This window comes from Cotesia glomerata, linkage group LG2, assembly GCF_020080835.1.
Source record: "Cotesia glomerata isolate CgM1 linkage group LG2, MPM_Cglom_v2.3, whole genome shotgun sequence".
NCBI lineage: Eukaryota > Metazoa > Arthropoda > Insecta > Hymenoptera > Braconidae > Cotesia > Cotesia glomerata.
In genome coordinates, this window is record NC_058159.1 from 23,548,990 (window position 1) to 23,575,869 (window position 26,880).

Consider the following 26,880-nt stretch of genomic DNA (forward strand, 5'->3'; position numbering starts at 1 on the left):
TCACTTATAGATAACTGAATAATATAATAATAAAATTAATAATAATAAAAATAATTATAATGATAATGATAATATTAATATTAACATTAATATTAAAATGAAGTATAAATTAATAAATAATAAATCAACAACCGGATTTTAGCTTATTCGTAGTTAAATATGTAGAAATATGTGTATGTTATTTACATAAATGAATATTGTTTTTTTTTGTTTATCAAAAATAATTGATTAATTATGCATTAGAATCAATACTAATATTGATAATTAAATGCGCAAAAATGATAAATAAAAGCTTCCCTTTTTTAATGAAAAACAGAAAAAACAATAATTAAAAAAAAAAAACTCGTATGAAATATGAGCTATGGTTATAATTAATTAAATATTTTAAATGAGTTATACGTGACTTTAATATTATTTATTAAGTTAACTATTTATATTGTTATATAAATTGTAATTATATGCAGCATTTTTTGTGAGTTTTGAGTAGAAAAAAGTTCATTTTAAAGGGCCTAACGTCAAGGATAATGAATAAAAGATGATTACTGAGGAAAAATAACTTAAAATAAAAAAAGATATTATTTATAATAACATTAAAAAAAGCATATTAAGTTAGTATATTTATTGAAAGTACTGGATATTTGCATTTTATTGTTACAGTTTAAAAGTAATATTTTCAAAGACATATTTATTATTAATTAATACTATATAGTTAATAAATAGTATTTTTTTTACTTTCTGATGTAACACGATTATTAATGATTTATTGTTTGTTGTTTTTTGATATCGTGTTTATTCAGATGCAGCAATATTTTTACTTGTGAGAAGAATAATCATTAAATAAAAAAAAATAAAAAATAAACATGACACATATTTTAGTCATATCTCAGTCCAGTGAGTTGATGTTAATAGAATATTATTTGAATTATCTATGATATTTCTTCATTAAAAAAATAATTAATGAATAAATAAATGAAGAAGAATATAAAACATTTAACCGTAAGAATATATACTTCGTATGGTACTTATGTATGTATATACGGCGTACACATACCTATATAAATAAAAAATATATGTTGTTGAATCCATTGAAAGTATGATAATATATACATATATATTAATTAAATACAATTATACAGCAGATTTAAATGATAAATAAAAGTTATCGAAATGAAAAAATAAATTAAAGAAATGAAAATAATTAATTGATTGAATAATTATTGATTATTATATTATTGCGATAATGTGTAACAATAAAACTCGTGTACCTCGTGAAGAAAAAAATAAAAACAATATCGCGTGATAAAATATCAAATTTTTAAGATTATTTTTTCCTTATGATTTTTTTTATATATCTTGAAAGGTATTTATTTGAATTCCAGTTAAATTAAAATTCATTTTTTTAAACAATTTTAATATCGTTTTTTAATTACAAAATAGAATTAACTAAATTAGTTCTGTTTAGATTTAATTATTTAGATTTTTTCCTAAAAACTCTGAACTAATTCGTTCATTTTAACAATATTGATATTAATTTAAGCATTCTGAAAATTGATTAGAACGTGAAAAAGTTAAATAATCTAAATATAGATATGAGATTTCCAGTGATCCACTGACTGATCACGACATTTCTGAAACTATGAGACCTACAGACTTTGAATTGAGAAATTTTTCTCTTGATTGAATTCAATTCTTAAGAAAATCAATTTCTTCAAAATGATATTCTTGCTTCAAAATTTTTTTTCTTGAATCAAGTTAAGTTATCAGTGTAGAGTTAGCTCTCAGCTCAAGACTTTTGTTTTATTTTCAATAAAAAAAATAGACAAAAAGGAGACTACGTGGGGTACATAATACTGAAATTAATAATACTAAAATTAGCCGACGTTTCTAATTTTTTTTTTTTTTATCATTTATTAAATTGGAGCAAAAAATTACTTTTTAAAAATTACACTTAAAGTTTTTCAAATTTTTTACAAATGAAATTTTTTTTTATTTTTATGGAATAATTTTTTCAATAAAAAAAATTATAAAAATTATTAGATGTTGGCTAACTTAATTTCACATCTAGAAATTTACAACGATTACAATTGCGATTTTTTTATTCTTTTGCAAAAATTTTGAAATGTCGGCTAACTTAATTTTTTTATTCCAGCATCTTATGGGGTACGATAAAATGTAGCATGCACATGTATTACTGTCATTAAGAGCCAGTTTTTCAAGCGAGGATAAAATTTTATCCAGGATTAAACGATTACAGTAGTCTCCCCAACTTCAACTGACAAATGTCCAAATTCGAAGAATTGAAGTTGAATAAACTGCAGTAGACGAGCCCCTCCACTCTTTTTAGTGGAAAATGGTCGAGAATTGAAGTTGAGAGACTCCGCTGTACTTTGGGTGCGTTCCACTAAGCGCTCACGACGATCAAAATTCTCCTTTAGCCATTCCACATACCGACCGCGGTCGTTGTGGTCACGGCGAAAACGTCACTCATGACGTCATGACTAATGCTCACGCAAGGCTCACAACGACCCATCTAAAGAGGTGGGTCAAAGTGAACGTTGAGAATAATTCGGCGCAATTTTTGAAATTGTTTTTGAAATATGATATTCAAAGCTTAAAGATGGCGACAAGAAAAATAACATTATATGATTCTGAAAGAGAAATTGTAGTAGAAGCTATCGTTTCTGAAGCTGAAGCTGCTCGTGCAGAAAGAGGTAAATATAATTATGCAATATAAGTTTAATACAATTGATTTTAGTTTATATTCAACAGTTATTTATACATTTTTTCTGAATAATGGATAGCATAACCTAACTCAATAAGTAAACGATATTTATTATCATTAATAATATACATATATATATATATTTGGTAAATTTATTTTATTTGTAGATGTATTTTTTGCAACTGAGCTGTTAAGAAAAATTATTAATCAAAATTCTGAAGCTTCCGCATCTGTTGAAGTTGATCAAGAATCTAGTGAATTATACGATGAAGAGACTTCAGAGAGTTTTATTGGAGAAGAACGACTTGATAGTGATAATCTAACCGATCTCAACTCTGAAACTCCAGAATTTGAAGGTTTAATGAACATCTGAAATTCTATTATCATTTTATTTCATATATATTATGCGAGAATTTTAATTATATTTATTTTTTTTTTGCACAGGAGAAACTTCAGTATACAGGTGGAACTCACTCTGCGTATTATTATTATTGGAATTATATAGGTCTATGGAAGAAACTCTGAACAGTGGAAAAATTTCTCAAAAACAAGTATGGAATAAAATATCCCAAGATATGAAAAAAAAAGGATACGATGTGACGGGACCGCAATGTCATTCTAAAATATTCAATTATTTCTTCACTTTTAACATAAATAAATTTAAGTCACAAATATTAAAACTTATTGTTTAGGATTACCTAACCTCCTTAAACTTCTACTATTTTCAAACTTGCCATTTGTAATATTTACATGAACGCCCGAAACGCTCCATAATCCATTCCACTTGAGTTAACGACAGTAACATTCACAATCAAGTGGAATGGGGAAATCAGCGGTCATGAGCGTGAGCGTTGTGAACGCTTAGTGGAACGCACCCTTTGTCAGTACATATATTTTATATATGATACAGTCGACGCTCTCTGTATTGGACCTCTCTGTATTTGACCACATTCTTCCTCTGTATTTGACGATTTTACACAGATCTTATGGACAAGGACGAGTCAAGTACAGAGAATGGTCCTGTACGGGCGAGTCAAATACAGAGAGCGTTGACTGTAAAATTAAATCCCGGATTGGTCGTTGGTGGCGTCGAGGCTGGTTTCGTGTCGTGTTCAGCCGCTGTGACGTGAGCGAGGCAATTGAATGTACACAAAATTAATCTGATGCGGACATCTGTGAGGAATATTAATGAAACAGAGATAACTACTATTTTTAAATTATTGAGTAAGTCGTGATCGTTGAATAACAAAACGGATAAATAATAACCATTAACTTTCCTTCTTTTCAATAGTTTTTTTTTTTATTTTTTTTCCAAATTAAAGTTGTAAAATTGTTCTAAAAACAAAAATATTTTCTTTCATCGAAATTGTTTTAGCAATGTAACTCTAGTGAGAGCTTACTTTGATCACAAATGTTATATTCCTGAATCATTGAAATCTATGGTAGGATTAATTTAATTATTTATAACAAAAAGCATGTATCAATAGTTCAATAAAATGGATTTAGCACTATATGTTGATTATTATGAACTATTTAACTTTTAAATAAATTAAATTTGTTTTGCAATATTAATTGAAAAAGTTTGAATGGTAATTCATATGTATTCCACAGAAGCGCTACTTTCGGTATCCATGATAAAGCCAGTTTTGTATTTACTACATGTATTTTACAAAACAGCCAATAATCTAATTTTATTTTTTCAAGCGGGTAGACTATAAACTATTATTGCTAAATAAAAACTTACCTTTATAAGCTGTTGGTGCGCTAAACTTTTGTCTCCATCCTTTCTCATAGGTATATAAATTCAATTCGTGTAACGAGAGTGTGTGCAACTTAACGATACGATAATAATGTTCTAAATGCAAAATTATAACTCAAAAATCTACAAACATTGACAAATAAACAAGTATGATTATTTATATATTATTCATCTTAAATCAATAATTATAAGTATAAAAAAAACATGTTTTCTTTACAATTTTTATTTTATATCTTAATAAACGACTCAGCGGCTACTAACGCACTTGTATGCCGATTTATGATTACAATTATATTATTTTTTTATTATTAATTGACACTTTTTTTATATACGTTATGTTGATAACAATACCTTCTGTTCTATATTATTGTTCCGTTAAATAATTTTATTATACCTATATATTTGATTGAACATTACGAAAAATATAAGCAATAATTATAACCTTACTTTTTTTTACACTATTTAATTTTTTTTTTAAAGAATGATTATTGCATCCGTAAGCTTAAAAATTTGTTTTTATTCTTTTAATTTTATATTTATGCCTATGCATACATTAATTTAATTATTTATTCTTTATTTTAGATTAATCACGAATAGTTATTATGGATAATCAAGACGAAGCAAGTGAAGCTGTTGCTTCAAGTTCTGCTAATATAAATGAATTGTCAACTAATTTAACAGTTGATGATACTCAATTAGTTGTTAACAATGAAGAAACTGTAAAAAATGCAAATGAGACTTCCAGTGATACAATTAGTAATGTTAAATTAGGGACCAATGAAAATGAATTAATTAGCGTAAATGAAACTACTTCTGAAACATCTGCTTCGGATCATATTGCCTGTGAAAAATCAAAGCCGTCTCAAGATACTGACTCTTCGGCAACAGAATCGGGCGAAAAAACATCCAGAAAAACAGTTGATGAAGCAGCTGACGATGCAACTGAACCAATAAATATTTCTAGTGAAGTAGTAAAAATGGTTGAATCTAAAGCGACTAGTGAAGCAGAAGTGATCCCGGAAGAAAATCAAGCTAAAGATAATCTATCAATATCTGTTGATGAAAAGGGACCATCAGAAATTGAACAGATATCTGTTGATTCCCCTAAAGAAACGACCGATTCTACGGATGTAACTACGACTGAAGAAAAAGATAAAGATTCGAATTCAGACAATAAATCAGTATCAATGGAAACTGAAATGGAAATACGAAGTAAAGATGACTCTTCGAGTAAGCCAGATCAAACAGAAAATACCGAATTCGTACAAGTTGTTCAAGATAATAAACAAGATGAGGCTCAGATTGAGAGTCACTCTATGGATGCCGAAGATCCATTTGGCGGTGATACTTTAGCCTCTGAGCCAGAAGAAGGATTAGATACTGTTGATCTAGAAGAACGGAATATTAATTTCAAAAAACTTGGAGATCGAGCTCACAATCTTCAGGACGTATTAAATGCTAAAGACTCTGCTGAACATGTTGATGACAATTCGTCGCCACTACCTGGCAATGAATCCGATAAACCTTCATCACCTAAGGAGCGTAGCGACTCTGAAGACAAAGTAATTGAAGAAATTACTATTGAATTGACAGATGACAAGGACGACGATCATGTAAGTAAGGGTGATAAGCCTGATGATGTTAGTGAACAGGAGAAAAATAAAAATAACGATAAAACTTCCGGAGAAAATCAATCACCTGTATTACCTGGCCAAGATGACGAGTTATGTATAGTTCCGGATAATACCAAAATTGTACCACAGTCAGAAAATAAAACAACGGATAAAAAAATAGACGATGGAAAAAATAATGAATCAAATGAAAAATCTAAATCAAAATCTTCAGATCCAATCAATATTGCGGATGAAGTACAAGTTAATCAAGAAGTAAATGACGGTCCAGCAATTACTCCAACGATTACTATAACATCAGCAGCATCTCTGTCGGCTATTGATTCTAATGCAAAAGAAAGCGATAAAAACAAAGATAAAAATAAGGATAAAGATAGTGAGAAAGAGAAGAATAAAGACTTAAAAAAAGTGACGGTAGCTAAAATAGCTACAGGTCTAAAAGTGGTAGACAACATAATTGACGTAGAAGCTGAATCTAAAATTTCCGAAGTTCAAGAAGTAAGTAGAGTTCAATTCTGTAAACAATGTAAAAGTGAAAAAATATGCAATATTGAATTGAAAATAGGTAGTGAAATACATAAATTTTGTTCAAATATGTGTCAATCGGCGTATGCCACTAAAAATAATGTAGCTACAGATATACCAAGTGATGGAGCTAATTCAAAATATGAAAAACGTTGTGCCAATTGTTTATTAATCGTCGAAACAAATGACGAACGAAACTTATCTTGGGAAACCATGGAGTTTTGTAATGAAGAATGTTTGGGTAAATTTCAAACTAAATACGGTAGTTACTGTCGAAATTGTAATGGAAATGTCGCAGCGATGAGCTTAGGTAAATATTGTGTACGTTTTGGTTATGATGTACGTCAATTTTGTTGCTCATCATGCTTGGAAGAATTTAAAAAAGGTTTAAAGGTATGCAGTTACTGTCAAAAAGATATAAGCTCTGGTTCTGATGGATTTTTAGCTCCAGTTGGCGATAAAGGACAATTTAAAGATTTTTGTACACAATTTTGCATGGAAAAATATTCTAAAATGAATTCAACAGAACCACCAGCACCTGAAAAAAAATCATGCAGTGTTTGTCAGGAAGAAAAAATAGTTTTTTGTGAAGTACAAGTTAATCATCTGGCACCGGTAGCAATATGCAGTGAGCCATGTTTTGCGGCATTTAAGTTTGTCAATAAAGTTGATCCAGATCAATGTTCAACATGTAAAAAATATTTTGATCAAGGTAAAAAGAAAAATACCGTTGTGTTTTATCAAAATGAAGCTCATACATTTTGTAGTAAAACTTGTCTTAATATTTTTATTATAACACACCGTAAAATAGTACCATGTAATTGGTGTAAAGTTAAAAAATATAATTTTGATATGATAAAAAAAGAATTGAAGAATGGATCTGTTATCACAATGTGTAGTTTAAATTGTTTGACACTTTATCAAGTATCTATGAATGCAGTATCATCACGACGTATTAATTGTGATTTTTGTAAAGAATTTTCTCAAGCTCAATATCATTTGACGATGTCTGACGCGACAATACGTAACTTCTGTTGTTATGATTGTGTTATGAAATTTCAAGGACAATACACTAAATCACCAATAACAATCCCAGGTGGTGATGATCCTAAAACACCAGCAACAGCAACAATACCAGTACCAACAGGTACACCTAAACGAACATATCCAGCAAAGTATCAAATGCAAATGCAAACAGCTGCTAAAAAACCAACTGAATTGGTAACTCTACCAAGCATAACGATTGCTGGTCAAAAATCAATGCCTGTGATATCATCAGTTAAGAGTTTAGCGTCTAATGGACAAACTGTTACGATACCGCAAAAAAATGCTACGACAATAACTGTTGGGGCTAATAATCTTACTAATTTGAATGCCAATGCAGCTCAAATTATTTATAAACAACAAGTAATAACACGACCGCCAAGTCCAGTTAAAGTTCATAACAAAATGACTCAGTGTAAACCATTGATGCATACAAAAGGTGTCTCAGTAAAACCTCATCCTTGTAATAAATCTACTCAAACTGATGAAATTCCCAAGATTATGGTACCTATTCCAGTCCCTATTTATGTTCCATTTCCCGTACACATGTGGAGTTTTCCGTTTCCAGTACCAGTACCGTTTCCATTGCCAATACCCGTACCTATTTTTATTCCTACCACTCGTAATACTACTAAGGGTATTATTAAAGAATTTAAGAGAATACAAGACAAAACGCCAACTGATCCATTTGAAGCAGAATTGCTGATGATGGCAGAAATGGTTGCTACTGATAAAAAAACTACAGAAAGTGATTCATCAGATTCAGCAGATGAAAGTACTCTTGAAAATACTGAATCAAGTAATACTTTGGGTGACGAAATGCTTCAAGAAGCATTAAAAATGACTACCGGTGAACTTGAAGATGCTGCTGTGGATTTAGAAGCTGCTCTGACACCTAATACCATTACAGCGTCGCAAAATTCTACAAAATCAACGGAAGGTAATGTTGGTGGTGATTCTACAGATAATGCCGAATCAACGGCCATTGCTAAGGGACGAAAACGTGTTATTTCTCATAACAAAACACGTGCTGGTTCTATTAAAAAGGGACGTAGATCGAGTAGCACTGCTAGTAATAATTCAAATGATGCTGCTACTGCTGCTGCTTCACCAGAAGAATCCACTACAACAAGTACAACAACAACCACCACAACAGAAACAGCAACAACAACTACAGAAACAGGAACAACAATAACAACAACCGCTACGGAAACAACGCTAACTACTATTACTGAACCTGTTAAAAAACCAGACGCTAATATGGCACTCAAGTATACGTTTGGTGTTAATGCTTGGAGAAAGTGGGTTGTTGCTAAAAATAATGAATTAGAAAAACAAGTAACACCCATGAAAAAATTTAAATTATTTAAAACAGATTTATTGCAATTAACTGCTGATGAACTTAATTATTCACTTTGTCATTTTGTTAAAGAAGTTAGAAAACCTAATGGATCTGAATATGCACCCGACACGATTTATTATCTATGTTTAGGAATACAGCAATATCTTTTTGAAAATAATAGGATAGATAATATTTTTACTGACACATTTTATGAACAATTTACAGATTGTTTAAATGACGTAGCTAAGAAATTTTCTGTTTTATATAATGATGCCCGTAAGTATTATATCATTCATTCATTTATTTAATTTCAATTATATATATATATTTACTTTTTACTTTTTACTAATAATTGTTTTTGTCATTATTTTATTACAGAATATATCGTGACACGTGTTGAAGAAGAGCATTTGTGGGAATCCAAGCAACTTGGAGCACATTCTCCCCATGTACTATTAAGTACTTTAATGTTTTTTAATACGAAGCATTTCAATTTAACGGTAAGAATTACTTTGTTAAATAAACCTATTCAAATTGCTATGCATTGTACTTAGTAATAAAATTTCCTTTAAATTACAGTCGGTAGACGAGCATATGCAGCTATCATTTTCTCATATTATGAAACACTGGAAACGAAATCCAGCTGCACTAAATGCTGGAACTGCTAATAAAACTCCTGGCGCACGGAATGTACTTTTACGATTTTATCCACCACAGTCAGCCTTAGGTTTGTATTTGTATAATTTTTGCATTTATGATTAACTAGAAAAAATATAAATATGACAAATTACCTTACAGAAGCCAATTCGAAAAAGAAAAAAGTGTATGAACAACAAGAAAACGAAGAAAATCCATTACGCTGTCCAGTAAAACTTTATGAGTTTTATATTTCCAAGTGTCCTGAAAGTGTTAAAACCCGGAATGACGTATTTTATCTCCTGCCAGAACGAAGTTGTGTTCCAGACAGTCCCGTTTGGTATTCAACATCACCACTTGCAAAAGAATATCTTGAAAAAATGTTGAATCGTGTTAAAATGGTTAAAGAAATTAACATCGCTCTACTGTCCACATAAAAATTTTTATTTTACTATCATTACCAACTATTATTTTTATTATTACTATTATTTTATGATAAATAATATTTCTTTGTTACAATATCAAAAGATAAAAAATTTTTCACTTTAAGTGAAAGTAAATTAAGGAGTCGATTGAAAAAAAAAAAAAAAAAGGAAAAATTTTCGTTCAATAACAAAAGACAATTCTTTTTTCTAGTATAATTCTCATGATTAGTTATTTTGTCTGACCTAGATCAAAACTAAAATATGTTAAAAAACTGTATATAATTATGAAAATGAATAAGGTAAATTTCAACTACATTATTAAATAAAAATAATGATTTATAGCTTCCAAAATTGGTTTTACAAGTAAATAGTATGATTTTCTACGAGCTCTTCTGTAATAATAATTTTTAAGTCAAGTATTATATTTTTTTTTTCCTGTAGTGTATAAATAATCAGTACAACGATATTGAAAAGAAAACATTGCTACAAGTTTTTTTAAAATCAAATTCTTTTTTATAACACGAAACAATATTTACACTAATTGAAATTCAAATACTCCTTTGTATATAGGATGACGTAATTAAGAGTTCTTATATGGTAACAAAATATGCATTCTAAAAAAATTTTTTGTATTGTAATAACTATTATTTAAGAGAATGGTTCTAAAAAAAAATAAAAATAAAAAAAAAAGTAAATAATAAACGTATGACATTGCATGTAAGTTAAAAAAAAAAACATTTTTTCTATCAATTGTTCACTTTTTATTGGTAACATTAAAAAAAATTACAGAAAAACAAAATTAAGCTTTTTTAGTTGGACGAACAAAACCACGCTTACGTTTGAGCTTCTTTCTTGATAACTCTAAACTGTGAAGTTTCATAAAAACTTCCGAATAAATAGCTTGTTGTTCTTCTTCCGGAATAGTTTCTCTGAAAATAAAAAAATTAACAGTCAAAAACAATTTCATTTGGCAGTTAGAATGAAAGATTTTCTAAAATAAATTTATTTTAATAGAGTATTATTTTTCAAGACCGATATACATCAAAAATGGTAGTCTGTAAAAATAAGTGTTGATAATTAATTTAATTAGAAATATTTAACTGATTTAAAAAAAAAAATTATTTATCGACATTTTTGTACAAACATATAATCTAATAATTGTAAAATGTTACCTGTATATTTTCATAAGATCATATTTTTCCCAGGGTTTAGCACTGGCATCTCGTTTTCTCAGACGATTTTTAGTCAATAAATCAAAGTTAGCTGATAATCCTTTCATATTACTTTGTTCCCACTTAGTGCTCCAAGGTAATGGTTTTAAAGGTACTATAGTTTTGTTGACAGGGACTGAAGCTCCTTCTGGTAGATACTCTGGCTCCATGTCAACTGGAAATGTACTAAACTCATTAGGTGCATCTCTCAGATACAACAATTCGTCATCTAATCTTTTTTCAAGTCTCAAGCACTCAATTTTTTGAATAGCCGGGTCATACATGTCAAACCGTACTTCAACTCCTTGATGGTCGATTACGTTTCTCAGTAAAAAATCAGCTCGTAAACCGCAACCTGTTCGTTTAATACAAATTCCAATAAATCTGTTTGATTTTCCTGGAGCATGTGGCTCTGAATAAGTAACAGCAAGTATTGAACCGACATAAAACTCTGGAATATCTATCACTTTTCTTCTTGACAACATATCCATACGTTCTAATTTTTCTCTCATATTATTGCGATGTTGCGGTGTTGGATCCGGTAAAAATTCTGGATAAATAAATCGGTACTGTTCCGGTATAACTGGTCCACGACCAGTAGGCGTTGATGAGTGAGGTTCATATTTATTATCATTATTATTATTAGATTCTGGTTTATCTTGAATAATTTTATTTCCTGTTGCTTCTGTAGCAAAGCATCTTAGAGACTTTCCTGTAAAATTATTATAATTATTATAAATATTCAGCATGAAAAATTGAAGGTTATAATTCTATTAACTTACAACTACAGAAATTTTTAATGAAATAATTTTAATCATATGAAGCACTTAGTTAATATTGTAAAGAATCTACTTATTATTTTTATTTTTACCTGGTGTTTTAAAAGAATTGAAACTTTTTATGAGATTTTGTGTAAATACTCTTCTTACAGCTGACATTTTTAATTTTTGTCTCTCTCTCTCTCTACAATCACGTGATAGTTTATTTTCGATATGTAAAAAGCAGAGACTACTCTATACACAATGTTACGATACTGAAGTTAGCTGATAACTGTCAATTTTTTAGTTTTTATAACAAATCAATTACAAAAAAATGTTTTAAAAAATTTTCACTAATATTTTTTTTTTTTTATTTTCACATATGGAATTTTTTCAATGAAAATTAAGTTAGCCTACATCTAAAAATTTTTAGAATTTTTTTTTTATTGAAAAAATTATTGCAAAAAAATAAAAAAAAAATTTCATTTGTAAAAAACTTGAAAAACTGTAAGTACAATTAAAAAAAAAAATTTTTTTTCTCCTAGTTTAATTAATGAAAAAAAAATCAAAAAATTAAAAACGTCGGCTAACTTAAGTATTATATTTAAGAAAATTAATTTAGCAGATATTTAATAATATTAAGTATTTTTCTAATAAATAAATTACTGGATAAAAAAATTAGAAAAAAAAATTAACATTTAGAAAATTTAATAAATTAAAAATGCAATTTTTAAAAAAAAATTTTTCGGAACAAATTTTTTTGTTAAATAAAATTTAAAAATGGTCCAGTGACAGCTAACTTCAATATCATATTATATTTTTTCATTATAAATTTCTAATGTCATTCAACTTGAGTGTTGACAAATTAATTTCATTTTTTAATTGTAATATATAATTCCCTTGTAATTTAAAAATAGCTTTTAATATTACAAAAATATTTAAATAATATATTAAAATTACTTTTATAACACATATCAAAAGTCTAATAACTGTCACGTGATGTAATTAAAATTTGAATTAAGAATTTAGTGTTGTTACCATGACAACACATTTGTAAACAAAATATCTGAAATAAAAAATACATAAATTGTCAAAATAATTGAATTTTGTTATTTGTTGATTAAAATAATTGTTGTAATTATGATTTTAAAGTATATAGGTTGTGTGTTAGCTGCTAATGATGGTGAAAATCGTGTTGTCAGTATCGCTTGGTCACCAAATAATTTAAAATTAGCAGTTGCTTTAGCAGATAGATCAATTTATCTTTTTGATGAAACAGGAGTTAAGAAAGATCGTTTTTCTACGAAGCCAGTTGATGCTAAGGTTTGTTAAATATTTATTATCAATATAATAATAATAATTAGTATTACTAATTAATAATGATTTAATTTTGTATTGCAGTATGGAAAGAAAAGTTATGTTATAAAAGCAATTTCATTTTCTCCGGATTCAACAAAAATAGCTGTTGGACAAACAGATAATATTGTTTATGTTTATAAAATCGGTGAAGATTGGTAAGTTGTCAATTTTGAATGGAAGAGCACATTAATTATTTAAGTAGATTAACATTCATCAAGATAAATTTTTTAGGGGCGAAAAAAAAGTTATTTGCAATAAATTTGGACAAAGCTCATCAGTAACATGTATGATTTGGCCATCAGAGGGTCCAATAATTGTTGGCTTAAGCGATGGAAAAGTTCGTGTTGCAATTTTAAAAGCCCACAAAGCACAAACACTTTATACAGCTGATGCTATGACAATAGCATTAGCAGCCAAGTAAAATCAATAAATTTAAACTTAATTGAAATATTTTAATTTACTTGTAAGGATACTATTAATAATAAAAAATATTTATTTCAGTGAAAGAAAAACTGCATTTATATCCAGTCATGCTGATGGCAGTATCATAAGATACCATTTGAAGAACGATGGTCACACTGAACCTTCAGGTAGAATATTAACTCATGGAGTACCTGCATACGCTTTGGCTTGGCCTCATGATCACATTTGTGCTGGAGGTAGTGACAAAAAATTGACATTCTACGATTCTCATGGCAAAGTAATAAAAACTCTCGATTATTCACGTGATAATACGGATAAAGAGATCACAGTGGCATGTTGCAGTCCGAGTGGACAAAGTGTTGCCATTGGTTCGTGGAATAGAATTAGAATAATCGATTGGAGCCCACGTCGCGCTGTTTGGGAAGAAACAATCAGTCGCGTACTGCCAAATTTTTACACAGTTACAGCTTTGGCATGGAGAAGAGATGGCTCACGACTGGTTATTGGAGGTCTTTGTGGTGCCGTTGAACAGTTTGAGACTGTTCTGAAACGAGCAATGGTACGAGGAAGTCATGAAGTTGCATACGTAGGTCCTAGTCAAGTTGTCGTCAGGTCTCTCAGTGGTTCAAATCGTCCTGTTAGCATAAAGTCTTACACTGGGAGCGAGATTGAAGATGTTAGAGTACTAGGTCGCAAAGACAATCATATTATAGCTCGTACAAGTTCAACTTTACTTATAAGTGATATCCAATTGAATTTACTGAGTGAAATACAATGGGAAGATAAATCAAACAGTGAAAAATTTTTCTTTGAGTATCCTGGAGTTTGTTTGATATTTTCATCCGGAGAATTGACCATCGTTGAATATGGAAAGAATGAAATACTTGGCTCAGTGAGAACAGAAGCTGTTAATCCACATGTTGTAAGTGTGCGCATAAATGAACGTCAGGTTCCAGGTATGCCAGACAATAAACGTCTAGCTTATTTACTAGACTCAAGGACGGTAAGAATTGTTGATTTGATAAGCGGATCAACGATAAGTATTATTGGGCATGATGCACGGGTAGATTGGTTGGAATTAAGCGAAACTGGTCACAGATTATTATCGCGTGATAAAAAAGCTCGACTGTGGTTATGCGATGACAAAGCCAGCAGAATATTGCTGCTAACTGGTACAGGTTTTGCTTCATGGGTGCCCGGGAGTGATGTGGCTGTTGCTCAGACCGGAGATAAACTTGCAGTTTGGTACAATGTCGATGCACCTGAAGCTTCAACGCTTATTTCTATACGTGGTGATGCTATTGACATTGAACGAGATGACGGTAAAACATCAGTTATTGTTGAAGAGGCTGGTTCTCGTGTAAATTATCCGTTAGATGAGGGATTGATTGAATTTGGTACAGCTTTGCATGATAATGATTTTGGGAGAGTTATTTTATTTCTTGAAGATTTGGGTGATCGTCCAGAAGCAGAAGCTATGTGGGAAAATGTAGCACGCAATGCCATGACTGAAAAAAAATTATTAATCGCCGCTAGATGCTACTCGGCACTTGGAGACGTTGCTTACTCGAGTTTTCTCAAAGATATTGTCAGAATTGGTGAAGAGTATGCCCAAGAAACAGGTAATGATCCTTTGACAAGTCCTGAATGCTGGGCAAAATTGGCTATTTTAAATGGTGAGTTAAAAACAGCAGAGGCTATTTATCTTGAACAAAATGAACTGGACAAAGCATTGGAGATGTATCAAAAATATTGGCACTGGGAGGAAGCCTTGGATTTAGCGGAAAATCGTGACTGGATTGGATTAAAAAATCTAAAGGATAAACATTTAGCTTGGTTACTGAACAGTGGACAGGCAGCTCGAGCAGCGGCGATTATCGAGTCAGAGGATCCTCGTCGGGCTGTTAAACTTTTTTTAGATGCAGGTCGTGCTGGTCGAGCTGGGCGTCTTCTTTTGTCAGACGAATCTCTGTTAGAAGACTCTAAAATCACCGGTGAAGTTGTAAAAGCGCTTAAATCATCAGATCTTATAGAATTAGCTGGAGAAATTTTAGAAAAAACCAATGATACATCTGGTGCGATAAAATGTTATCAAGACGCTGGAATTTTTGCACGAGCTCTAGATTTAGCAAGATCTGTTGAGCCAAATTCAGTTGTGAGTATTGAAAAAGATTGGGGTCATAATTTAGCAACAGCTGGACATCACGATGCCGCTATAAATCATTTTATAGAAGCTGGTGAAATAGCGTTGGCTTTGAATTCTGCGATAAATGCTCGTCAGTGGCGTAAAGCTCTTCAAATAGTTCAGGTGATTGACAGCGAGGATCCAGCTATTCAAGAAAAATGTTATAAACTTGGAGAATACTGTGCCTCAAATGGTGATATTAATTTAGCTGAAAATTTATTTTTACGAGCCAAAGATCCGAAACGTGCAATTGAAATTCATATTAAAACAAATAACTGGTCGCGAGCTTACGAAGTTGCAATGGAACATATGGAGTCCACTGAAGCAGTTAAAATTTTAACAGAACACGCTGAAAAATTACAAGACGCTGGGAATTTCCGTTATGCTGAAGCTTTATTTGTTGCTATAGGTGAGTATGATGCAGCTATTGCAATGTATCGTCGTGCTGGTCATCGGCATGATATGATTAGGTTGGTCGCTGAGTATCGTCCAGATTTATTAAAAACTACTCATGCGTACTTGGCACGAGAACTGGCGGCAGCTGGTAAAGCACGTGAAGCTGAAGAGCATTTCATTGGGGCTGAAGATTGGAGAGGTGCTGTGGCTGCTTACAAGGCCAATAATTTATGGGAAGATGCCTTGAGAGTTGCTAAACAGGAATCTGGTGATACGGCTGCTCAACAAGTTGCATTAATGTGGGCACGCACTCTTGCACCAGAATTGGGCGCTCGATTATTAATACGGCTTAATTATTTTGATCCTTGTCTCCTGATGGCTTGTGAAGCTAATTTATTCGATTGGGCACTCGATGCTGTAAGATATGGAACCCCAGAACAGCAACAAGAGGTCCACTATAAATATGCAATGGCGTTGGAGGATGAAGGTAAATTTGCTGAAGCAGAAAAAGAATTCATTCGAGCCGGTAAAGCTACTGAAGCTGTACAAATGTATATTCATACAAGAGACTGGGACGCTGCTGAAGAAGTCGCGCAGTCAGTCAGCCAAGAAGCCATGGCACAGGTACTTGTTGCCAGAGCTGCTGAGGCTGTTGATAATAAAGATTATGCATTTGCTGAGTCACTTTTGCTTCGAGCTCATAAGCCAGAGATCATTATTGATCATTACAAAGTAAGTAATTATTCATGATACATTGTAGTAAATAATTAAGTACTAAAACAAGCATTAAATTATATAAGCATAAAAAAAAAAATTCTTTTTTAATCAAAAAAAATTTTTTTAATCAACTTTGTTAATGTAAATAAGTAAAAAACACAAAAAAAAAATTTTTTTCGACGTACGCCTTTTTGGCTTTAAGAAAAAAAAATTTAAGGCCAAAAGATCGTATATGAGCAAATGGTCAAAATAGTTTCTAAGTACCTCAAAACATCGAGATCTAATGAAAAATTCATTTTTTTAATTTAAACTGAAAGCACTATCAAAGCCCAATTTTTTCAAGTTTTCGATTTTTTTAATCAAAAGTTAAAAATTCTATTTTAATATTTTAAAATGAATTTCTTCAAAATACGAAAAATTGAAAACCTCAAAAAAGTGGGATGTGTTAGTGTTTTCAGTCTAACTTCTAAAAATCAATTTTTCATGAAATTTTGATGTTTTTAACTCCTTAGAAGCTATTTTGGCTATTTTTTCATGAAAAAAATTTTTTTAAGCCAAAAAGGCGTAGGTCGAAAAATTTTTTGTTTGTGTTTTTTAACTAGATTTTTACTTTTTTATAATTCCAAGTTAATTGAAAAAAAAAAAATTTTTTTTGGCATTAGTAACGCGATGTATTTATATATTTTATGCTTGATTAATGGCAAATACAAGCCCACCTGATTTTTAAATTTTAAGTACACGCGAAAATGTATTAAAAAATGATCCAATTTAAAAATCATGTAATTTGATACAGAATTCTATAATATAGAATTATTTTTTCAACATCAAATTAAATTTTTTATTTTTACTTACAGTTAGCAGGAATGTGGTCTGAAGCGATGCGAGTTTGCCGAGAGTATCTTCCAAGCCACGAGGCAGCTCTACGCCGAGAATTAACGCACAGAAGTTCCGGAATCGATGGAACAAATAGTCTAGATGAAGCAAGACGTTGGTTAGAAACGGGAGAAGTTCGTACTGCATTAGATATTTTAATTCTCGATTCATCACGACCAGCACTGATTCAGGCAGCGGATATTTTATTGAATCAAGCAGATCCCGAAATGGTTCTTCAAGTTGGCGGTGAATTAGGCTCTAAGTTAGTTGTGACAGGAGAACATGCTCTCGCAGCTCAGGTTTACCTTCAAGCAGATAAAATGAAGGAGGCTATCAATGCACTAATATCAGTTGGAGATTGGATGAGAGCTCGACGAATTGTTCATGAGCTTGCACCTGATCTAGAGTCTTACTTGGACGATAAATATCGTGAAAGTGCTCGAGATAGTGTTCTTTCTGACAACGACCAAGGACGAAGCGAACGTGATGGTGATAAGTCTTTAGAAAATTTAGCTCGTAAAGGACAGTGGATTCAAGTCTTCGAAATAGCTAGCTCACTAAATTCTGAAGTTTTGCATAAATATCTGGCACAACGTGCTGCCCAATTACTAAAGTCTGGAACACCAGAACCAGCTTTACAATTATATTCACAGTATGGAGCACCTCCTATTGCTCAGTATCACAATCTTTACTATCGTCTGGCTGAAATGATTTTAAATTCGTATCAAGGATCACCTGAATCACGATACACACGATTATCACAGTTACGAACTTTTCTTTTAGGTCTTACAAAACAAATTGAAGGATCTTCAGCTAGTGAAGATAAATTTGGAAGACTGCTACAAGCCACTCATTATTCAGCTGTGAAATGCGCCTGTCAATTATTTCCTAATCTTGCTAATCTTGTTACTAAGACATCAGTTTCTCTTCTGAGATACACCGAAGTGTTATTAGCTGACCGCTGTTACTATGAAGCAGGAATTGAACTGCGTAAATCTGGATCACACAGCGAGGCTTTTGTCTTTCTCAATCATTTTTTGGATCTTGAAGAATGCATCGAAGAGGGCGATGGCAGTATTCTAGACGTCGATGATCTACGAATCACTGACTTTCCACTAGAAGTTCCACTTCCTGGAACACTCAGTTTAACTCAAGAAGAGCGAGAAGATGTACGCGAATGGGTACTGGCTGTGTCAATGGATCAAAAGGTCGAACAAGGTTTACCTGTTGATCAGCGAGGCGTCTACATTGGATCTCTCACCTGTCCAGCAAATGGTTCAGCTGCTTTACAACCTTGTGCTTTAACTGGTTATCCAATACGTTCATCGGTTGTTAGATTTGAAGGAAGCAATCGTGTTGTTGATCGAGACGATTGGAATAAACTTATAAATGCTTCTCGACAAGCTCCTTCTGAATCACCACTTAATGATGTTATTGCCTTTATACAAGAATGGTGTGGTTCGTTACCTAGTTTTACGTTTTGATTAAATTCTGTATTTAATGCAATAAAAAAAATTACAAAATTTTTTAACTGTCTTTTTTATTAAAATGACCGACTCTGTCGTCAAATATTCAATATTCATATTTCAATGTACACTTGCTGCATAAAATAATATTATTTAAAATCATAATAATAATTATTATTATATTCTACGTATAACAAAAAAAAATGTACTTCCAGTGATACTGAAAACACAGAAAAGATTATATCATGCACGCCCCTTATTTCAATCGTGAATTCAATGATTTCATACTTTTTTTGTCATCATTGTTAATATTTAACTACTTAATATATTTAGATTTAATTATATATAATATAATATATTTATAAGACGTATATAACATTAAATATACATATGTGAAAATATCTTCGCATACTATAAATTAGAAAAAAAAAATAAGTTATTGTAATAATAACATAATGTTACACAGTTTCATTATTATTATTATTATAATTATGATAATAATTTATCGGTTGTCTTTTTGTTTCAAACAATCATCGATTATTTAATTTAATTATACAAAATAAAAGTATTAAAATTATCGTTACAATTTTGTAATTCTGAATACCGGTCCAATTCGTAAGAAAAATCTCCTTAAAACAGACCGCGGTTCCGGTTTAAGATCAAAACACATTACTTCACACAAAAGAGGATAACAATTAGCCGCGTGTACGGCAAAACGATTATCGCACATTTTAAGAATTCTATTAAGTAGCAGTAATAAAATAGGTGTCCAAGCGTCACGATGAGCTTCATTAGATAAAACTAGAAAATACTCCAACGCTTCTCGTGATATTTCAACTAAATGAGACTCAACTGTTGACCAATTAGTACGATGTGTCTCGTCATTATACATTTTAAATAAGATTCGTAGAGCACATGCGAGCGACTGTGTTTCTTGTTTTAGTAGATTAGGTTTAACTGTGCCACGAAAACCAGCTTTCCAAAGAATATTACGTTGTTCATTGTTAACATTAAAGCTCTTGGCAAATCTGTGCGATCTCAAAAGACAATCAACTAATTGTAAAAGATGAATTGTATTCAATGAACAGTACATTCCTTGTTCTTCTTTTTGTTCACTGCCTGATCCATCGAGACCCGAATCACTTGAACGACCATTCAACATATCTGCTTGTGCTAGAGCTAAATTTTCTTGATCCTCTTTACGTGACGTCGCTGGATAAAATATAATATTATCAATAGTTTGAATTAATTCCAATTGTACGACACATTTTATCAGCAAAGATGAAAATAATCGTGACCGGGGTAAATCATCATTATTGTTGCAGAGAGTTTGAGTACTTTGACTACGTTTGAGTATTCCCACGTGATTATCATTATCTCCAGTAATAACATCCATATCGGATTCTTTATTTGTTGATGGCGGTTTCCAAGTGAGTAGTACAGACGGTAAAGTACTTTCAAAAGTATCGAGAATACAACGAGTTGTTTTAGTCCAGGTGTCTTCATCGAATTTTATACCATTGCTTATCACAAGATTTTCAAGGCAATTTGTACCAGATCGAGCCAATTGTTCGTTATCTTGTTGTACACACCAAAGTAATTGAGAGTACAGTTGACCAAGAAGAAGAGGACCCAAAATATCGTAAAATTGAGAAAATACATCGACGATTGCGTAAAGAGCATGATTGCATGTTGTGGTCATCCATTCGGCCTTCTGAAAAATTATTAAATATTGAGGAAAATTAATTTAATTTGAGTAAAATTAAGAAGACAAAAAAAATAAAATTTCATTTAACTTTTAGAATTAACTTTCAATTTGCTATCATTTTTGATACAATTAATTTAGAAAAATGATAAAGCATGTGAATTAAAACTTATTTGATAAGATTTCAGATGCAATTTACAAAAATACGAAAAGTTATCGCATTCAAAAGTTGATGCACAGAGAATCAAAAGTAGTTGAATTTTTTCGCAATTTTTGAAATTTTTAATCTGCTCTTATTCCTGATCTAATTGATTTAGGGCAACAAATAAGCATGAAAATTGAAGGCTATTAAATAAGCTTTAAGATGTAATTTACAGAAATATGAAGAGTTATCGCATTCAATAATTATTACAGGGAGAACCAAAAAAAGTTGAATTTTTAGACTCAGATCGACGAGCTGAGTAAGGATGCACAAAAATTTTTTGAAAATTCTGACGTGCGGACCAATACAATAGTTAGATTTTTATGAGATCTACTAAAAAGAAATATTATTAAACACTGAGAAAAAAAAATATTTTTATTAAGAAAATTTTCTTAATACAAGAATTCATGTTCTTGAAAATTTTCAAGAATATATAAGTTAAAAGACCCAGTTATTGACCTTGGCCTAGTTGATTGACACTTGCAATTTTATTCTAATTAAAAAAATAAAATGTTCTCAAAAAACCAATTATCTTAAAATTTATAATTCAAAAATTATATTTATTAATTTATTAAAGTCGGTCTGTTTTAATTAATTAAAATAAAATTGCAAATGTCAATAACTAGGTATTTTATCTTATTCTTAGCTCAAGAACTTGTTAAATTAATTGAAATAATTTTTACTCAATTTAAATGAAGCTATTCCCTTGTTTATCTATTATTCAAAGATAAATATTGATGCTCTTATTTTCAGTATTTTTTTTTTCAGTGTACTAATGATAATTTTAATAGTTACCTCTGTATGTTGTTCTGGAAGTTTCATATTATCAAAAATACGAAATAGTACTTGAAATAAATCTTTCCACCAGTGAGGTTTAAATGAAGCACCATGTGTTTTAACAACGTCAAATAGTACAGTTAATGCACGTGTTCGTACATCAAGTTTACACCTACTTACAACACAAGACAGTTCAAATAATAATGGAAACCAGCCTCTCACCTGTTGAAAATAATACTCTTTTAAGTGATGTTTGGATTATTATAATTAAGTAAAATAATAATTAAAAAAAAAAAACGTACCCATGATCGATCTTCCTCCGACACCATCCCATTATCATCCATCATTCCCTCAGCAAACATTTGAGGATTAGCATCGATATAGGAGGCACTCGTGCGTATCAGTCTTATTGCTTCCATGCTTGTGTCTGGAAAAGATGCATTGCAAGCAAATTCACTTAGGCACTTTACGGCATCTTGAAATGAATCTACCATAATACTAAAATCCTTTGCATATAAATCATTTATTATTTTTCCCGTCATTGTGAATGCCAGGTCAACAACTGATTCATCACGATCACTCGCTGCATGATGAAATACACTAAATATATTTTTCCAACCCGAGCGTATATTTGGTGCTTGTGAGTTAACTATTTGAGCGACACATCTCACAACCATGTCACGAATAACTGGTGATCGATTTTTTTTCATTATGTGTTCAAACGGGCGCAGAAATTCTTTTTGAAATCGAAAATTCGCAAATTCCCCTTTCTCAATAAATTTTGTTGCTAATTGTCGTAATGAATCAACCGCAAAAAAGGCAATATTTTGTCTTGGGCTACATCCAACCCGATCAAAATGATCACCAACAACTTGCCATATTCTTGACCACTGTAGTCTGATACGACCCATATTGTAATAAGAAATTTCAACAATTTTAGTAAGTGAAAACATGCGTGGCTGTGATGGATGAGATAATTCTTCAAGTGATACTTGACACAGAGCTTTAACAAATTCTACAATAGCATCACCATCCAATCGTATTGAGCCAGTGAAAATTCTATCAACAGCAACAACGACACTCTGTGAACTTGTTTCACCAATTGATTCTTTTACACTAGGATCTAGTGAGCTTAAATTAAGGCTATTTGATTGATGTGAATTGTTATGAGTTAAATTTGTAAAATTATTAAGCGGCAATGGAAAATATGGTTTTGATGGTGGACCCAACAGCTGCGGTCGTATTCCTGTGCCTATTAATTGAGCAAGTTCCAACTGTGAAATACACTTTACAACATCAAGCCACGAGCTGCCTAAATAATTGCCGTCTGTATGAGCAATTGTTATTAACGTTTTTATCGTATCAATATTCTTGGCTTTCATTTCAGTTATCGGAGAGTTTGCTGTTAGAAGAGTAAACCTTGCCAGTGCTTGAACATAAGCATCACGTTCCAACTGTTAATAAAAATAACATTAATAATTTATTTACTTGCATTCAATAAACTAAATATATTATTTACCGTCATATGAAAAATGCAAGCTATACGAATAGCACACCGTATACCATCTAAACACAACGATGCTATTTCGGGATCATCGCAATCCTGAAGACCAACAGAAAAAGCAGCGAGGAAAGGAGTCCAAGCCATTTTAAACATTGGACGAACATGCTCTAAGTGTTTTGCTGTTGTAAATGGAGCCTGGACATGACTCACAGAGTCCATTAAATTTTTAGCCGCCGTTGATATCAATTCCATCTCCATGTTCCACAGCAACCGACGTTTCTTTTCACTTGATATCACTATAAATTTTTATGATTTTAAATAAATGCTTAATTCAATCACATTACGATAATTATAATGGAGGTAAATATTATTTTTTTTACCTTGTTTTCCTGGCCTGTTAGGATGTGACTTCATTTTTATTTCATTACCAGCAATTTCGTCATAAATTTTTGACAAATATTCTTCAGGTAAATCTTCATTATCACTTATCCGTCGATTTAATTTGATATATTGCTCTTTAGTCATTTTATTTTTCACCTGTGGTGAATGTAAATCTGTTGTCAGCATAATTATTGAAAAACCTAAGACGTAAGCTGTATCAGCACTTGTAAACAGACCGTTACTAGTAGAGAAAAATAAAATATATTAAATAACTCTGATTAAAAATAAAATAATAAAAATAAAAATTTGAAATTACTTGGGATTACACTCGCAGTATCGACTAGCAAATTTTTCCATTAGCCGATCAATTTTTTGAGCTTCACCAGGCAATCGGAAACCCTCCAAAAAATATCTCAGTGCAGTGACTAAATCTCTATTAGCAAAGTCCATTTGATCAATATAGTTATACATAGTTTGATTATGGTTATGATCACCCAGAAAATCACCAATAGCTGTTTTATCTAATCTTTCATCATTATGAAGGAATCTTGCGACATCATCAGGTGCAGTACCCAATAAATGTTGTTCCTGAAGATACTGGATACCTTTACCAGGTTTTCTATTAAATATTTCAATTCCGGCTTCCCACACTTCTTTTTGTTGCTTTTGAACTTCAAATTGTTCGGGTGAATCAGGTATCTCTTTGATACCAATGAGACTAGAATTTGCTGATGATAAACTTCCAGCACTGCCATAACGTGGTAGGGATGGTTGTCCTAATGGTGGATCAGGTGGTTCTGTCGGCAATTGTTGATCAACAGGCACCCCAGGATTTACATAAAGATCTCTACTCCATTCTACCATACATTTTAATATAGACACTAGACATTCTAGACCGCGTATACGCATTGATTTTTCTTGATTAGGAGAAGCTCCAAGCTCTAAGGCTTGACGGCCTTGTGCTATTTTTGATAAATCATTTACGAGTCTGAAAACATGTAAGTATATATGTAAACAATCATAAAAATTATATAAAGGACTATTTATTAACTATATTACCTTTCAAATAAATTAGCAGCCGAAAGATCGCAATCATAATTTACGTATATATCAACAACACTTTGAGCGTCTCCACAAATTCTTGTCAGCGCGTGAATTACCATCCACTTGTGTTCAAACGAACTACTCGAAGTCTCAAGTATATTCATAAAAATTTCCTTAAAGAAAACTTCTATTTGCATCTTCAGATGGACTTTGAATCGCGATAACAAAGCAAGAAATAATGCCAATGATAATTCAAATACTTCAGGTACTGACGAAACGCCGTTTTTTGATAGTGCTACACACAAATATTGTTTTATTGCAATAACAAACATTTCATTTGATCGCAAAACTGGCCCAGCGTTTTGTAAAATACCCAAAAGTAATTGCAATGATAATATTTTAGACCTCAATTCGTGTGATCTAAAAAAAGAATATTAATTAATATTCAATAACTTTTTTTTTGTAATTTATTATACTATTAAAACTTACTTGGGATCAGGTGTACCTTCCGGTAATGGTTTCATAGATAATTTACAAAGAGCCCGAAAAACTAAGAAAGCGTCTTTTTGAAGCACATGGGTAAATTTAGCAGTAACCATATTATCATTTTCAGCAGTTGTTTCATCGGTATTGTCATCAGTGTGGACATGATCAATACTTGGGTGTTCCTCATTTATTGAAGCCTTAAGACTGTTGTCTTCTGGTACTACAGTATTAACAATATCATCCAAAATTTCACTAACAACTTGGTGCGCTTCAAATGATGGAGTTGTATCATTAGATATTGTTGGCGTTATCACACTGCTTGTATCAACAATTGATGAAGTTTCACATTCAATTTCAACTCTGGGTGTGACCGGTGTCTCTGGTTGTTGAGGTGTTTCACTTGTTCTAATAGCTTCTTCTTCCTATTGATAATGATGATAAAAATAACAATAATCGCAATAATGAAAATTGAAATAATAATAATAATTAATTGATAAAACTTACTGCTTGTGTTTCCATACGCGCAAAGATGACATTAATCATTTGAGTAAGTGTGGCTCGTGCAGTAGTTTGATTAACTAAATTTCTTGAAGCTAAATAAACATTATAAACAGTACGAATAGTAAGCAAAACAGTTCCTTCATGGACTTCAACATGTTGACTAGTCATTACAGTTAATAATGCTTTTATTATTTGCAACTGTACTCCTTCATCAGTTTGTGGACCCATAAAACAGCTGCATATTGTCTCGACAATTCTCACAATTAATAGTTTATTTAGATCCGTTGAATCTGGTACATTACCAGTCAAATGTCCATATGCTATAAGCTTTTGTAGACAATCTAATGCAGTGACGACAATCCGTGGCGATTTACTTTGACATGCCAACTCAAATGGAAGAAAATATTTTTCAGCTGATATAACATTCGAATCATTTCGCGGTTGAGGCAATGCATTGGAAATGGCTTCTTCTCCTTGAACATTTGGTACCTCTTTAATTTCATTCCGTAAATCATCTATTGAAAAAAAATTAATTCCATTTAATAATTAATATTAATTTTAAATAAACAGCTGTTGCATACAATTAGATAATTGATTTATAGCTATGTGTACTTATAATCATATTAATTTTTATTAAACTTACCCAATGCGGATTCGCATGATTTTCGTAATTGTGATAAATGTGATCGTTTGACATCTTTATCAGCGAGAATCTTTTCCAATGCTCTTACTATAAACATTTCTCTCGTTTTAGAATTATTTCGCATTGTCATTAGAAAGCCCAATAGACTTTAATATCATTTAGCCT

The 26,880-nt window shown here is 31.2% G+C and overlaps 4 protein-coding genes across 5 annotated transcripts; 3 read left to right on the forward strand and 1 right to left on the reverse strand.

Annotated features, from left to right (window-relative positions):
* Positions 1-2,379: 2,379 nt before the first annotated feature.
* On the forward strand, positions 2,380-3,670 carry LOC123259660. Its single transcript, XM_044720295.1, has 3 exons — positions 2,380-2,711; positions 2,890-3,078; positions 3,167-3,670. Exons 1-3 carry the CDS (start codon positions 2,495-2,497, stop codon positions 3,412-3,414), a joined length of 654 nt encoding a protein of 217 aa, XP_044576230.1. The 5' UTR covers positions 2,380-2,494; the 3' UTR covers positions 3,415-3,670.
* Positions 3,671-4,455: 785 nt separating this feature from the next.
* On the forward strand, positions 4,456-10,241 carry LOC123259625 (zinc finger MYM-type protein 4). Of its 2 annotated transcripts, XM_044720229.1 has the most exons (6): positions 4,456-4,628; positions 5,064-5,375; positions 5,412-9,299; positions 9,402-9,523; positions 9,603-9,750; positions 9,822-10,241. In XM_044720229.1, the coding sequence occupies exons 2-6, from the start codon at positions 5,084-5,086 to the stop codon at positions 10,094-10,096; spliced, it is 4,725 nt and encodes a 1,574-aa protein (XP_044576164.1). In that variant the 5' UTR covers positions 4,456-4,628; positions 5,064-5,083; the 3' UTR covers positions 10,097-10,241. The 2 variants fall into 2 exon arrangements, with proteins under 2 accessions (XP_044576164.1, XP_044576163.1); XM_044720228.1 differs by having other exon boundaries at positions 5,064-9,299.
* A 580-nt stretch (positions 10,242-10,821) lies between these two features.
* LOC123259623 (brefeldin A-inhibited guanine nucleotide-exchange protein 1-like) lies at positions 10,822-26,850 on the reverse strand. The gene is made up of 12 exons (XM_044720226.1): positions 26,716-26,850; positions 26,076-26,587; positions 25,575-25,993; positions 25,101-25,505; positions 24,358-25,029; positions 24,041-24,282; positions 23,676-23,956; positions 22,459-23,610; positions 22,175-22,378; positions 20,786-21,186; positions 11,257-11,940; positions 10,822-11,013 (listed from the first exon to the last, which is right to left on the reverse strand). The coding sequence occupies exons 1-12, from the start codon at positions 26,843-26,845 to the stop codon at positions 10,884-10,886; spliced, it is 5,232 nt and encodes a 1,743-aa protein (XP_044576161.1). The 5' UTR covers positions 26,846-26,850; the 3' UTR covers positions 10,822-10,883.
* Positions 13,082-19,537, forward strand: LOC123259624 (intraflagellar transport protein 172 homolog). The gene is made up of 5 exons (XM_044720227.1): positions 13,082-13,376; positions 13,455-13,567; positions 13,644-13,829; positions 13,914-17,148; positions 17,988-19,537. Exons 1-5 carry the CDS (start codon positions 13,194-13,196, stop codon positions 19,488-19,490), a joined length of 5,220 nt encoding a protein of 1,739 aa, XP_044576162.1. The 5' UTR covers positions 13,082-13,193; the 3' UTR covers positions 19,491-19,537.
* Positions 26,851-26,880: the final 30 nt, after the last annotated feature.

Excerpts from the sequence above, each read along its gene's own strand:
- LOC123259625 (XM_044720228.1), top strand. The coding sequence starts at position 5,084 with ATGGATAATCAAGACGAAGCAAGTGAAGCTGTTGCTTCAAGTTCTGCT. Across the intron at positions 9,300-9,401 it reads TGTTTTATATAATGATGCCC|AATATATCGTGACACGTGTT; the intron begins GTAAGTATTATA and ends ATTTTATTACAG. Across the intron at positions 9,524-9,602 it reads CGAAGCATTTCAATTTAACG|TCGGTAGACGAGCATATGCA; the intron begins GTAAGAATTACT and ends TTTAAATTACAG.
- LOC123259660 (XM_044720295.1), top strand. The coding sequence starts at position 2,495 with ATGACTAATGCTCACGCAAGGCTCACAACGACCCATCTAAAGAGGTGG. Across the intron at positions 2,712-2,889 it reads AGCTGCTCGTGCAGAAAGAG|ATGTATTTTTTGCAACTGAG; the intron begins GTAAATATAATT and ends TTTTATTTGTAG. Across the intron at positions 3,079-3,166 it reads TGAAACTCCAGAATTTGAAG|GAGAAACTTCAGTATACAGG; the intron begins GTTTAATGAACA and ends TTTTTTGCACAG.
- LOC123259623 (XM_044720226.1), bottom strand. The coding sequence starts at position 26,845 with ATGACAATGCGAAATAATTCTAAAACGAGAGAAATGTTTATAGTAAGA. Across the intron at positions 11,941-20,785 it reads CAAACTCTCTGCAACAATAA|TAATAATAATAATGATAATA; the intron begins TGATGATTTACC and ends TAAACCAGAATC. Across the intron at positions 11,014-11,256 it reads GATCTTATGAAAATATACAG|AGAAACTATTCCGGAAGAAG; the intron begins GTAACATTTTAC and ends TTTTATTTTCAG.
- LOC123259624 (XM_044720227.1), top strand. The coding sequence starts at position 13,194 with ATGATTTTAAAGTATATAGGTTGTGTGTTAGCTGCTAATGATGGTGAA. Across the intron at positions 13,568-13,643 it reads TATAAAATCGGTGAAGATTG|GGGCGAAAAAAAAGTTATTT; the intron begins GTAAGTTGTCAA and ends TAAATTTTTTAG. Across the intron at positions 13,830-13,913 it reads ACAATAGCATTAGCAGCCAA|TGAAAGAAAAACTGCATTTA; the intron begins GTAAAATCAATA and ends TATTTATTTCAG.